Source organism: Myxine glutinosa, chromosome 8 (genome assembly GCF_964187855.1).
Source record: "Myxine glutinosa chromosome 8, kmMyxGlut1.1, whole genome shotgun sequence".
Lineage (NCBI taxonomy): Eukaryota > Metazoa > Chordata > Myxini > Myxiniformes > Myxinidae > Myxine > Myxine glutinosa.
Genome location: NC_136268.1, coordinates 79,186,273 through 79,199,726, shown reverse-complemented (window position 1 = coordinate 79,199,726; position 13,454 = coordinate 79,186,273). Strand labels below are relative to the sequence as shown.

Genomic DNA, 13,454 nt, shown 5'->3' with positions numbered 1-13,454 from the left:
AAATCTAATCAATTAATCTTTGCATCATTATACATAACTGTGCAACTGTATCAAATTTGGTCGGAATTCCATCACTGGTTCGCAAGTTACTGCGGTAACAGGATTTTTACCTAACATGACCTCTGTCCTTTGGCATTTGACCTCGTGACCCCAAAATCTAATCAGTTAATCTTTACCTCATTATACATACCTGCACCAAGTTTGACTAAGACGCCTTCAGCCATTCTCAAGTTATCACAGTAACGAAAACCTATCACGGGCGGATGGACGGACGGACATATGGACGGACAACTTGAAAACATAATGCCTCTGGCGACTTCGTCAACGGAGGCATAAAAAAAGAATTGGGGAAATTTTGAGGGAAAAAGTTCATTTTTTTTGGATTTTTAAAGATCGCTCTATAGTGCCTGAACCTTTGTCGCTATGAGAAAGGTAATATTAAATTACCCCCAATATTGTGTGTGTGTGTGTGTGTGTGTGTGTGTGTGTGTGTGTGTGTGTGTGTGTGTGTGTGTGTGTGTGTGTGATACTATAATATTGAATATAAATTTTCCTAAGTGGGTGGGTGTAGGGACATGTTTTAGGCACCCACAAAAAGTATAATTTTTTTTTGTCAAAATAAGGCCAACATGATTATAACATCACAGGGCAACGACGGTGCTCCGACTAGTACTGTATTCAATAAATTTTACATTGAAGGAAACGAAAACTGCAAAATCGATCAAATGTTTTGACTATTGGTATGAATGAAGAATTTGAAATCAAGGTTTTGCACCCAAAGCTGAAAGATTTTGCTTTTAAAGCATGTGACAATGGTGCAGGCATTTTGTCTTGAAACAGAACATGGCAGTGTGCTGTGCATTTGCTTGAACCAACGTGTTCGATAAATGATCAAGAAAGAGCTTCTTTCCTTTAACATGGCCCAATCATGATTCGAGAGGAAAGCATTTGTTTTAGAAGAAGTTGTTTCAGAAGGGAGGGACTGTGAGGTGAGGCTTTCATTGTTTAATTGGCTGGTAACATCACTCATAGGTGAGACTTTCATTGTTTAATTGGCTGGTTACATCACTCATAGGTGAGACTTTCATTGTTTAATTGGCTGGTAACATCACTCATAGGTGAGACTTTCATTGTTTAATTGGCTGGTAACATCACTTATAGGTGAGACTTTCATTGTTTAATTGGCTGGTTACATCACTCATAGGTGAGGCTTTCATTGTTTAATTGGCTGGTAACATCACTTATAGGTGAGACTTTCATTGTTTAATTGGCTGGTAACATCACTCATAGGTGAGGCTTTCATTGTTTAATTGGCTGGTAACATCACTTATAGGTGAGACTTTCATTGTTTAATTGGCTGGTAACATCACTCATAGGTGAGGCTTTCATTGTTTAATTGGCTGGTAACATCACTCATAGGTGAGGCTTTCATTGTTTAATTGGCTGGTAACATCACTCATAGGTGAGGCTTTCATTGTTTAATTGGCTGGTAACATCACTTATAGGTGAGACTTTCATTGTTTAATTGGCTGGTAACATCACTCATAGGTGAGACTTTCATTGTTTAATTGGCTGGTTACATCACTCATAGGTGAGACTTTCATTGTTTAATTGGCTGGTAACATCACTCATAGGTGAGGCTTTCATTGTTTAATTGGCTGGTAACATCACTTATAGGTGAGACTTTCATTGTTTAATTGGCTGGTAACATCACTCATAGGTGAGACTTTCATTGTTTAATTGGCTGGTTACATCACTCATAGGTGAGACTTTCATTGTTTAATTGGCTGGTAACATCACTCATAGGTGAGGCTTTCATTGTTTAATTGAGTGGTAACATCCCTCATAGGTGAGACTTTCATTGTTTAATTGGCTGGTAACATCACTCATAGGTGAGACTTTCATGTGTGTGATTTGCTGGTAACATCAGTCATAGGTGAGACTTTCATGTGTGTGATTTGCTGGTAACATCACTCATAGGTGAGACTTTCATTGTTTAATTGGCTGGCAACATCACTCATAGGTGAGGCTTTCATTGTTTAATTGTATGTTAACATCACTCATAGGTGAGGCTTTCATTGTTTAATTGTATGTTAACATCACTCATAGGTGAGACTTTCATTGTTTAATTGGCTGGTAACATGACTCATAGGTGAAACTTTCATTGTTTAATTGGCTGGTAACATCACTCATAGGTGAGACTTTCATTGTTTAATTGGCTGGTAACATGACTCATAGGTGAAACTTTCATTGTTTAATTGTATGTTAACATCACTCAAAAGTGAGACTTTCATTTTTTAAATTGACTGGTAACATCACTCAAAGGTGAGACTTTCATTGTTTGATTGTATGTTAACATCACTCATAGGTGAGACTTTCATTGTTTAATTGGCTGGTAACATCACTCATAGGTGAGACTTTCATTGTTTAGTTGGCTGGTAACATCACTCATAGGTGAGACTTTCATTGTTTAATTGAGTGGTAACATCCCTCATAGGTGAGACTTTCATTGTTTAATTGGCTGGTAACATCACTCATAGGTGAGACTTTCATGTGTGTGATTTGCTGGTAACATCAGTCATAGGTGAGACTTTCATGTGTGTGATTGGCTGGTAACATCACTCATAGGTGAGACTTTCATTGTTTAATTGGCTGGTAACATGACTCATAGGTGAAACTTTCATTGTTTAATTGTATGTTAACATCACTCAAAAGTGAGACTTTCATTTTTTAAATTGACTGGTAACATCACTCAAAGGTGAGACTTTCATTGTTTGATTGTATGTTAACATCACTCATAGGTGAGACTTTCATTGTTTAGTTGGCTGGTAACATCACTCATAGGTGAGACTTTCATTGTTTAATTGAGTGGTAACATCCCTCATAGGTGAGACTTTCATTGTTTAATTGGCTGGTAACATCACTCATAGGTGAGACTTTCATGTGTGTGATTTGCTGGTAACATCAGTCATAGGTGAGACTTTCATGTGTGTGATTTGCTGGTAACATCACTCATAGGTGAGACTTTCATTGTTTAATTGGCTGGCAACATCACTCATAGGTGAGGCTTTCATTGTTTAATTGTATGTTAACATCACTCATAGGTGAGGCTTTCATTGTTTAATTGTATGTTAACATCACTCATAGGTGAGACTTTCATTGTTTAATTGGCTGGTAACATGACTCATAGGTGAAACTTTCATTGTTTAATTGTATGTTAACATCACTCAAAAGTGAGACTTTCATTTTTTAAATTGACTGGTAACATCACTCAAAGGTGAGACTTTCATTGTTTAATTGTATGTTAACATCACTCATAGGTGAGGCTTTCATTGTTTAATTGTATGTTAACATCACTCATAGGTGAGACTTTCATTGTTTAATTGGCTGGTAACATGACTCAAAGGTGAAACTTTCATTGTTTAATTGTATGTTAACATCACTCAAAAGTGAGACTTTCATTTTTTAAATTGGCTGGTAACATCACTCAAAGGTGAGACTTTCATTGTTTGATTGTATGTTAACATCACTCATAGGTGAGACTTTCATTGTTTAATTGGCTGGTAACATCACTCATAGGTGAGACTTTCATTGTTTAATTGGCTGGTAACATCACTCATAGGTGAGACTTTCATTGTTTAATTGGCTGGTAACATCACTCATTGGTGAGACTTTCATTGTTTAATTGGCTGGTAACATCTCTCATAGGTGAGACTTTCATTGTTTCATTGTATGTTAACATCACTCAAAACTGAGACTTTCATTTATTAATTGACTGGTAACATCACTCATAGGTGAGGCTTTCATTGTTTAATTGTATGTTAACATCACTCATAGGTGAGACTTTCATTTTTTAATTGGCTGGTAACATCACTCATAGGTGAGACTTTCATTGTTTAATTGGCTGGTAACATCACTCATAGGTGAGACTTTCATTGTTTAATTGGCTGGTAACATCACTCATTGGTGAGACTTTCATTGTTTAATTGGCTGGTAACATCACTCATAGGTGAGGCTTTCATTGTTTAATTGGCTGGTAACATCACTCATATGTGAGACTTTCATTGTTTAATTGGCTGGTAACATCACTCATAGGTGAGGCTTTCATTGTTTAATTGGCTGGTAACATCACTCATTGGTGAGACTTTCATTGTTTAATTGGCTGGTAACATCACTCATAGGTGAGGCTTTCATTGTTTAATTGGCTGGTAACATCACTCATAGGTGAGACTTTCATTGTTTAATTGGCTGGTAACATCACTCATAGGTGAGACTTTCATTGTTTAATTGGCTGGTAACATCACTCATTGGTGAGACTTTCATTGTTTAATTGGCTGGTAACATCACTCATAGGTGAGGCTTTCATTGTTTAATTGGCTGGTAACATCACTCAGGTGAGGCTTTCATTGTTTAATTGGCTGGTAACATCACTCATAGGTGATACTTTCATTGTTTAATTGGCTGGTAACATCACTCATAGGTGAGGCTTTCATTGTTTAATTGGCTGGTAACATCACTCATAGGTGAGGCTTTCGTTGTTTAATTGGCTGGTAACATCACTCATAGGTGAGGCTTTCGTTGTTTAATTGGCATTGTTAGTAGGTAAATGATGTGTTCTCAGCTTAACTCCTATAATGGCAGTAAGCGCAAACCGCAAACCTCTGCCAGGCTGAACAGTTGATTTTTTGTATCCACTGATAGGCCTGATCTTGATGTGGACCTGGACCTGAACCAAAATCGAATCGACTTGTTCTGGTCACGCACCCAACTCATCCACCAAGTTTTGTAATAATCCGTCCACAGCATTTTTAAATATCATGCTATAAATAGTTTTTGCCCCCATCTCTCAATTGTGAAGAATCCGTTTAGAAATCATAACATCTGAATCCAGAATCCAGATATTCACCAATATATAATGAAATCGTACCTGTCAAACACCCAACTTGTCCAACAAATTTCATCCAAACCCGTACATAACATTTTGAGATATCCTGCTCATAAATAGACAAACAAACAGACATACAGGGGTGTATAGATAACCTCCGCCCAACTTCAGTGCCGGAGGTAGCTATACTATGACATTGAGTCAGGCCGACCATTAATTGCGTCATCACCTGCTCTAAACGTAGGATTGTTCTGCATATTTTACAAAGCAAAAAAAACCAAAAACGTTTAAATATAAAATGTATGAAAAAGAAATTCAGCAGAACGGAAATCTGGACCAATTCTTAACGACACCAAGAAGAAAAACAAAATTTACGGAGTATAATTCATTTTGTTTCCATTAAAAAAAATTTAAAATTCTCTCATGAGTTAGATATCTATTTTCGGTCATATCAAAACATCTTTTAAAGTGAACATGGTGTTTGGGTTCCCCTGGAAAAATAATGGTTTGATATACAAGTTCTTGTGCACAACACATTCAATAGCAACTACAACCTAAAATACCAACACTAAAACTGTCAAGACAACCTTCCATTATAAGAAAAAATCGGTATTTTTGAATCATCTCACTCGGGACTGTCATTATTGCTTCTGTAACGGGGCATTCCCAACTGGCATGTATTTCCTGCACACAGCACAGCTGTTTGTATTATCGCCCCGCTACGCCGTGTTTGTTGGAGCATTTAATTTATATTTTTCTTTTGGATGATGAGGCTCGAATCGGAAGGGGAATAGCAAGTGTAGAGCATATGAGAGGCAGGGGAAGGCAAAGTCAAAAATCCATAATTTAGCAGAAGCTGCTGACAATCCACGTTTACCACAATAAGCATAAGGACTCTATGCGTACATCGGATGCCCTCTTCTCCAAGTTTAGAAGAGTCAGGCATGTTGTGCCATCCACATTTGAATGACAAAAAAACAAACAAGTGAATTGGTGTATGACAGATTTGGATGAAACTTGGTGGACAGGTTATGTGTGTGACAAGACCGAATCGATTAGATTTTGGTGAAGATCGGAATAAGGATTCCGATACGAGAATTATTTAATTTTTAAGTGATTCTTCACCATTGAGAGATCGGGCGAAAAACAATTATATAACAAGTACAGATATATTCAAAGTAAAATAAATATAAAATAAATATGCCAAGTAAATAAATATTCTCCAGTGCGGTGCTACCGTGCAGCTCATAGCACATAGAGACGGATTTGGGAGGGAGAGGTGCACAATAATTAATTAATTGCATAATTAAAATCAATAAATAATCATCATAAAATATTTTTGTAATCAATTGGCTAGTAACATATCTAAACCTCCGGTGCTTCATCCAAAGCTGTAACTTTTTGAAAATTAATTAAATAAGCCCTTAATCGAAAAAATTAAATAAGTGATTAATCAATACATAATTAGTCGATTAATTGATTAATCACTAAATGAAAAATATCTTTTATAGCCACATCCCTTGGTCACTCGTGTCCAAATATTAGCTTCCTAGCTGAAAAAGGTGCCTGAGATATTGCCCACATGAGAAAGTAAATAAATAAATGATTAATAATGAAATTAATAAATAGTAATCGTAAAATAATTAAATAATTAATCAATTGGCTAATAGAATGCCTAAACCACCTCCGTTTCATCCGATTCTGTAACTTAAAAAAATTAATTCATCAAGTCATTAATCGAATAATTAAATAAATAATCTATTAATTGATTAATCAATAAATATAAAATATCCTTTACAGCCAATTGAGTTGGTCATTGTCGTGTCCAAATATCAGCTTCCCAGCTCAAAAGGTGCCTGAGATGATGCCCAGAAGAGAAAGGAAATAAATAAGTACTTAATTAATCGATAATAATTAAGTAACTAATCAATTAATTAATTAATCAAAAAACAAAGAAATGCAGTTTTTTTCCAAAGCACTTGCTCACTATTGTGCTGGTGGGGAGAGCGGTCTGATAAATACGTGTGAAATGAAACAGACTTGGCTGCATTAACTTATTTCCTCGTCATCTCCTTATTTTGTCAGCTCCAAGCAAACTTTCATTTTTGGTGATTCAAAGAGTAAAGGAAAGTTTGTATTGGGCATTGCATAGTTGCTGTATAACGACGTTGGAAAATGGGCTGGTTGATGTTGGTGTGTTTTACTGTTTAGGATAGGTTTTTAGGTTTTTAGGTGATGTTTAGGTTTTTTTTTTGTCTTTCCCTCGCGGTCCCCATGTACTGTCTTTCCCTCGCGGTCCCCATGTACTGTCTTTGTCTTTCCCTCGCGGTCCCTATGTGCTGTCTTTGTCTTTCCCTCGCGGTCCCTATGTGCTGTCTTTGTCTTTCCCTCGCGGTCCCCATGTGCTGTTTTTGTCTTTCCCTCGCGGTCCCCATGTACTGTCTTTCCCTCGCGGTCCCCATGTACTGTCTTTCCCTCGCGGTCCCCATGTACTGTCTTTCCCTCGCGGTCCCTATGTGCTGTCTTTGTCTTTCCCTCGCGGTCCCCATGTGCTGTTTTTGTCTTTCCCTCGCGGTCCCCATGTACTGTCTTTCCCTCGCGGTCCCCATGTGCTGTTTTTGTCTTTCCCTCGCGGTCCCCATGTACTGTCTTTGTCTTTCCCTCGCGGTCCCTATGTGCTGTCTTTGTCTTTCCCTCGCGGTCCCCATGTGCTGTTTTTGTCTTTCCCTCGCGGTCCCCATGTACTGTCTTTCCCTCGCGGTCCCCATGTACTGTCTTTGTCTTTCCCTCGCGGTTGTCAGCTCTTTCAGGAGCCTCGATTCAGTATAGAAAAAAAAAAAAAAAAAGAAAAAAAAAAAAGCTCCTGTAGACTTGTTAGCTGAGGATGAAAGTAATGGTGTGTCACGAAAACAATTTGTATCACAAGTGCAGCAAGTTCTGATGTTACAATATGCTCCGAATTACTCTCCATGGATCTCATGTGACCGGTTTTGGGGCACTGTTGCCTTCCAATTAGCACTTTCTATGGATACCTGCAGATTAAGCACATTCCAGCTGTGATGCATTCCCTTTTTCAGAAGTGGACTTTCTGAATAAGCACATTTTAATCATATCATTCTTTTTTGTGTCCCCCATAGGTGAGTCCACTGAAGCCGTGTTAAAACGTAAGTACAAACGAAGATCAGATCCAGGCTCTGGCAGGTTGCAGATTCTGCTTTAATGTGTGCATCATGTGAGGTCATTGTGTTTGCTTGAGATATTTTGTTTCCCACTTTTATCACATCATTTTTAGAATTTTCAAGGTGATGCAAATATTAGATGACGATGACAGGACGCTCATATTGTGCTCAAATGGCAAGGGAATGAAGCAGGATAAAATTAACCACCTTTTTCTTGCTGCACCTGGCCTTTCATACATCTCCAGAAAGGTGCAGGGGGATGAGATAGAATCAGGCAGCAGATTTGGTGCTTAGCTAAGAGTTTCGGTTGACAGATTGTTGAATTTAATTGTTGAATTTGAAAGCAAATGGTGAGGATTAAAACTGATGAGCCAAAGTTGAGTTCCAATTGATAGAAGTGAATCGTGCAGTCCGCATGAGTAACAATGAAAGAGAATGATGCCATGAAATGGAAATATCATAACTTGATCATAATCTCATCTCTCATGTTTCACGCTGCTATTCTCATTTCTCTCGTTTATCACATTCTCCACATGGTAAAACAGTAAAAACAATGCATATGCAATAGAAAAAGTTATTTTAACAGTAAAAACAATGCATATGCAATAGGAAAAGTTATTACTCCCGCCAGGGAGTAATGCATTCGATCGTGTGTGTGTGTGTGTGTGTGTGTGTGTGTGTGTGTGTGTGTGTGTGTGTGTGTGTGTGTGTGCGTGTGTGTGCGTGTGTGTTCGCAAGATTGTGAACAAGATATCTGGAAAAGTTATGTACGGATTTGGATGAGAGTTGGTGGGATGATTCCACTTGGGATAAGGAAGAATTGATTAGTTTTTGGTGAAGATCAGGAAATTATTCTGGATCCAGGAAGTTTTTTGGGGAATTTGTTTTTTCTGTTTTCCTTTAAAAACCATTTTCTCTGCAATAATTGGACCGATTGAGAGCAAATTTTTACCATAGGAGGGACTCTGTCTGCAGAATATTTTAATGGTAATTATGACGTCACAGGTTACATGGTTCGGCCGCCATATTGTTTTGAGTGAAAAACACTAAAATCCAATTTTCTCCAAAACGCCTGAACAGATCGAGGCCAAACTTTGCAGGCAGAATCGCATACCAATGACGAACAAAAAAGTCAGCGAAAATGACATCATGCGTCACATGGTTTCGGAGTTATGACGTTTTAAAATGAAGTGTAACATGTGTGCAAAATTTCAAGATGATTGGATGTACGGTCTGGAAGCTAGAAGTTGTTATTGCGTGAAGAAGAAGAGTCTTCTAGAGTGGGCATGGAATTAATTATCACATGTACAGACTTGCAGGCATCATTTGACACAATCTCCCAGGTTAATTTGAACCTGAAATAAAATTATAATTCCAGATTTGTCAATGGCTGAGGTATATTAACAAAGGAATGAAACAGATTTTGCAAAATTCTAACTTTTTTTAAAAAGATCGCATATTCACCCAGGGTTGTGAGAGGCTGAAGAAGAAGAAACCTCGCATGGGCTTCCCAGACCAAAAAATAAATCTGGCTCTGCGATTTTCAGGTTTATTTAGATATATATCTACATATCTGGGCAGTGTCTGTTGTCACTGAACTACTCCCTGAAACTTTTGTTGTGCAATAGGAAAAGTTATTTTAAACAGTAAAACAATGCATATGCAATAGGAAAAGTTATTTTATCAGTAAAAACGATGCATATGCAATCGGAAAAGTTATTTTTAACAGTAAAACAATGCATATGCAATCGGAAAAGTTATTTTAACAGTAAAACAATGCATATGCAATAGGAAAAGTTATTTTAACAGTAAAAACAATGCATATGCAATAGGAAAAGTTATTTTATCAGTAAAAACGATGCATATGCAATCGGAAAAGTTATTTTTAACAGTAAAACAATGCATATGCAATCGGAAAAGTTATTTTAACAGTAAAACAATGCATATGCAATAGGAAAAGTTATTTTAACAGTAAAAACAATGCATATGCAATAGGAAAAGTTATTTTATCAGTAAAAACGATGCATATGCAATCGGAAAAGTTATTTTAACAGTAAAAACGATGCATATGCAATCGGAAATTTTATCAGTAAAAACGATGCATATGCAATCGGAAAAGTTATTTTATCAGTAAAAACAATGCATATGCAATCGGAAAAGTTATTTTAACAGTAAAAATAATGCATATGCAACAGGAAAAGTTATTTTATCAGTAAAAACGATGCATATGCAATAGGAAAAGTTATTTTTAACAGTAAAACAATGCATATGCAATAGGAAAAGTTATTTTTAACAGTAAAACCAATGCATATGCAATAGGAAAAGTTATTTTAACAGTAAAAACAATGCATATGCAATAGGAAAAGTTATTTTTAACAGTAAAAACGATGCATATGCAATCGGAAAAGTAATTTTATCAGTAAAAACAATGCATATGCAATCGGAAAAGTTATTTTAACAGTAAAAACAATGCATATGCAATAGGAAAAGTTATTTTTAACAGTAAAACAATGCATATGCAATAGGAAAAGTTATTTTTAACAGTAAAACCAATGCATATGCAATAGGAAAAGTTATTTTAACAGTAAAAACAATGCATATGCAATAGGAAAAGTTATTTTAACAGTAAAAACAATGCATATGCAACAGGAAAAGTTATTTTATCAGTAAAAACGATGCATATGCAATAGGAAAAGTTATTTTAACAGTAAAAACAATGCATATGCAATCGGAAAAGTTATTTTAACAGTAAAAACAATGCATATGCAACAGGAAAAGTTATTTTATCAGTAAAACCAATGCATATGCAATAGGAAAAGTTATTTTAACAGTAAAAACAATGCATATGCAATCGGAAAAGTTATTTTAACAGTAAAAACAATGCATATGCAACAGGAAAAGTTATTTTATCAGTAAAAACGATGCATATGCAATAGGAAAAGTTATTTTAACCGTAAAAACAATGCATATGCAATAGGAAAAGTTATTTTAACAGTAAAACCAATGCATATGCAACAGGAAAAGTTATTTTAACAGTAAAACCAATGCATATGCAATAGGAAAAGTTATTATAGCAGTAAAAACGATGCATATGCAATAGGAAAAGTTATTTTAACAGTAAAAACAATGCATATGCAACAGGAAAAGTTATTTTATCAGTAAAAACGATGCATATGCAATAGGAAAAGTTATTTTAACAGTAAAACCAATGCATATGCAATAGGAAAAGTTATTTTAACAGTAAAACCAATGCATATGCAACAGGAAAAGTTATTTTAACAGTAAAACCAATGCATATGCAATAGGAAAAGTTATTTTAGCAGTAAAAACGATGCATATGCAATAGGAAAAGTTATTTTATCAGTAAAAACGATGCATATGCAATAGGAAAAGTTATTTTATCAGTAAAAACGATGCATATGCAACAGGAAAAGTTATTTTATCAGTAAAAACGATGCATATGCAATAGGAAAAGTTATTTTATCAGTAAAAACGATGCATATGCAATAGGAAAAGTTATTTTAACAGTAAAAACGATGCATATGCAATAGGAAAAGTTATTTTATCAGTAAAACGATGCATATGCAATAGGAAAAGTTATTTTATCAGTAAAAACGATGCATATGCAATCGGAAAAGTTATTTTAACAGTAAAAACAATGCATATGCAATCGGAAAAGTTATTTTAACAGTAAAAACAATGCATATGCAATAGGAAAAGTTATTTTAACAGTAAAAACAATGCATATGCAATCGGAAAAGTTATTTTATCAGTTAAAACCAATGCATATGCAATCGGAAAAGTTATTTTAACAGTAAAACCAATGCATATGCAATAGGAAAAGTTATTTTAACAGTAAAAACAATGCATATGCAATCGGAAAAGTTATTTTTATCAGTAAAAACGATGCATATGCAATAGGAAAAGTTATTTTAACAGTAAAAACAATGCATATGCAATCGGAAAAGTTATTTTATCAGTTAAAACCAATGCATATGCAATCGGAAAAGTTATTTTAACAGTAAAACCAATGCATATGCAATAGGAAAAGTTATTTTAACAGTAAAAACAATGCATATGCAATAGGAAAAGTTATTTTAACAGTAAAAACAATGTATATGCAATCGGAACAGTTATTTTAACAGTAAACCCCCCCCCCCCAAAGGTGGTCTTTCTGTCTTCTACCGACTCCTCTCCGGCCTTGCACCCCCAGCTCTCTCTGTGCTCTGTCCCCCAAATATTCCTACAGGTCGCACAAGATCTGCCAACAACCCTCTGATGGTTAAACTGCCGAAATCTCGGCTCTCTGCTCACCTTCACTCTTTCATGCCTCTTTTCTCCCGCCTCTGGAGCAAACTCCCTCACTCCCTTCAATCCCACTCCTCGCTCCAGGTCTTTAAAACAGTTGTTCACCACCATCTCTTATCTTACCCCATCCAAAACCTTGATCTTTTCTACCCCCGCTAATTCACCCCAGATCCACCTTGTTTGAAATTCCAACTTCTTTCCTGGAAGTCCTGGCAGTGTCCATATGTTTTATACCTCTCCCACCGCCCCCTTCCCACGCCCCCCCCCCAAAGCCCTCGCCCTCTCTCAGATCTCTCGATGTCTCCATGTCTCTCGGTCCCTGCTCTCAAATGTTGTGTTTGTGTCCTTCCCCCTCTCTCCCCATCTTGTCTACCGCTCCCTATGTTATATGTTTTATGTGTCGGTTTGTCTTTCTGTGTGATTAATGTTCGCTCTTTCACGAGCCTCGATCTTGTATACAAAAAAAAAACAAAAAAAAAAAACAACCAATGCATATGCAACAGGAAAAGTTATTTTAACAGTAAAAACAATGCATATGCAATAGGAAAAGTTATTTTAACAGTAAAACAATGCATATGCAATCGGAAAAGTTATTTTAACAGTAAAACCAATGCATATGCAACAGGAAAAGTTATTTTAACAGTAAAAACAATGCATATGCAATAGGAAAAGTTATTTTAACAGTAAAAACAATGCATATGCAATCGGAAAAGTTATTTTTAACAGTAAAACAATGCATATGCAATAGGAAAAGTTATTTTAACAGTAAAAACAATGCATATGCAATCAGAAAAGTTATTTTAACAGTAAAACAATGCATATGCAATCGGAAAAGTTATTTTAACAGTAAAAACAATGCATATGCAATCGGAAAAGTTATTTTTAACAGTAAAACAATGCATATGCAATAGGAAAAGTTATTTTTAACAGTAAAACAATGCATATGCAATAGGAAAAGTTATTTTTAACAGTAAAACAATGCATATGCAATCGGAAAAGTTATTTTTAACAGTAAAACAATGCATATGCAATAGGAAAAGTTATTTTATCAGTAAAAACGATGCATATGCAATCGGAAAAGT

General features: G+C 35.8%; 1 protein-coding gene across 2 annotated transcripts in view; it reads left to right on the top strand.

Annotated features, from left to right (window-relative positions):
* The window catches only part of LOC137432617 (netrin-G1-like), a 377,178-nt gene that overhangs the window by 271,081 nt on the left and 92,643 nt on the right, over window positions 1–13,454 (top strand). For both annotated transcript variants that reach the window (XR_013624331.1, XM_068124685.2), the window contains exon 5: window positions 8,023–8,049. Coding sequence is in view for 1 of the 2 variants with exons in the window: in XM_068124685.2 (XP_067980786.1) it covers window positions 8,023–8,049 (27 nt within the window). In the remaining variant the exon portion in view is untranslated. The remainder of the gene's footprint in view (window positions 1–8,022; window positions 8,050–13,454) is intronic.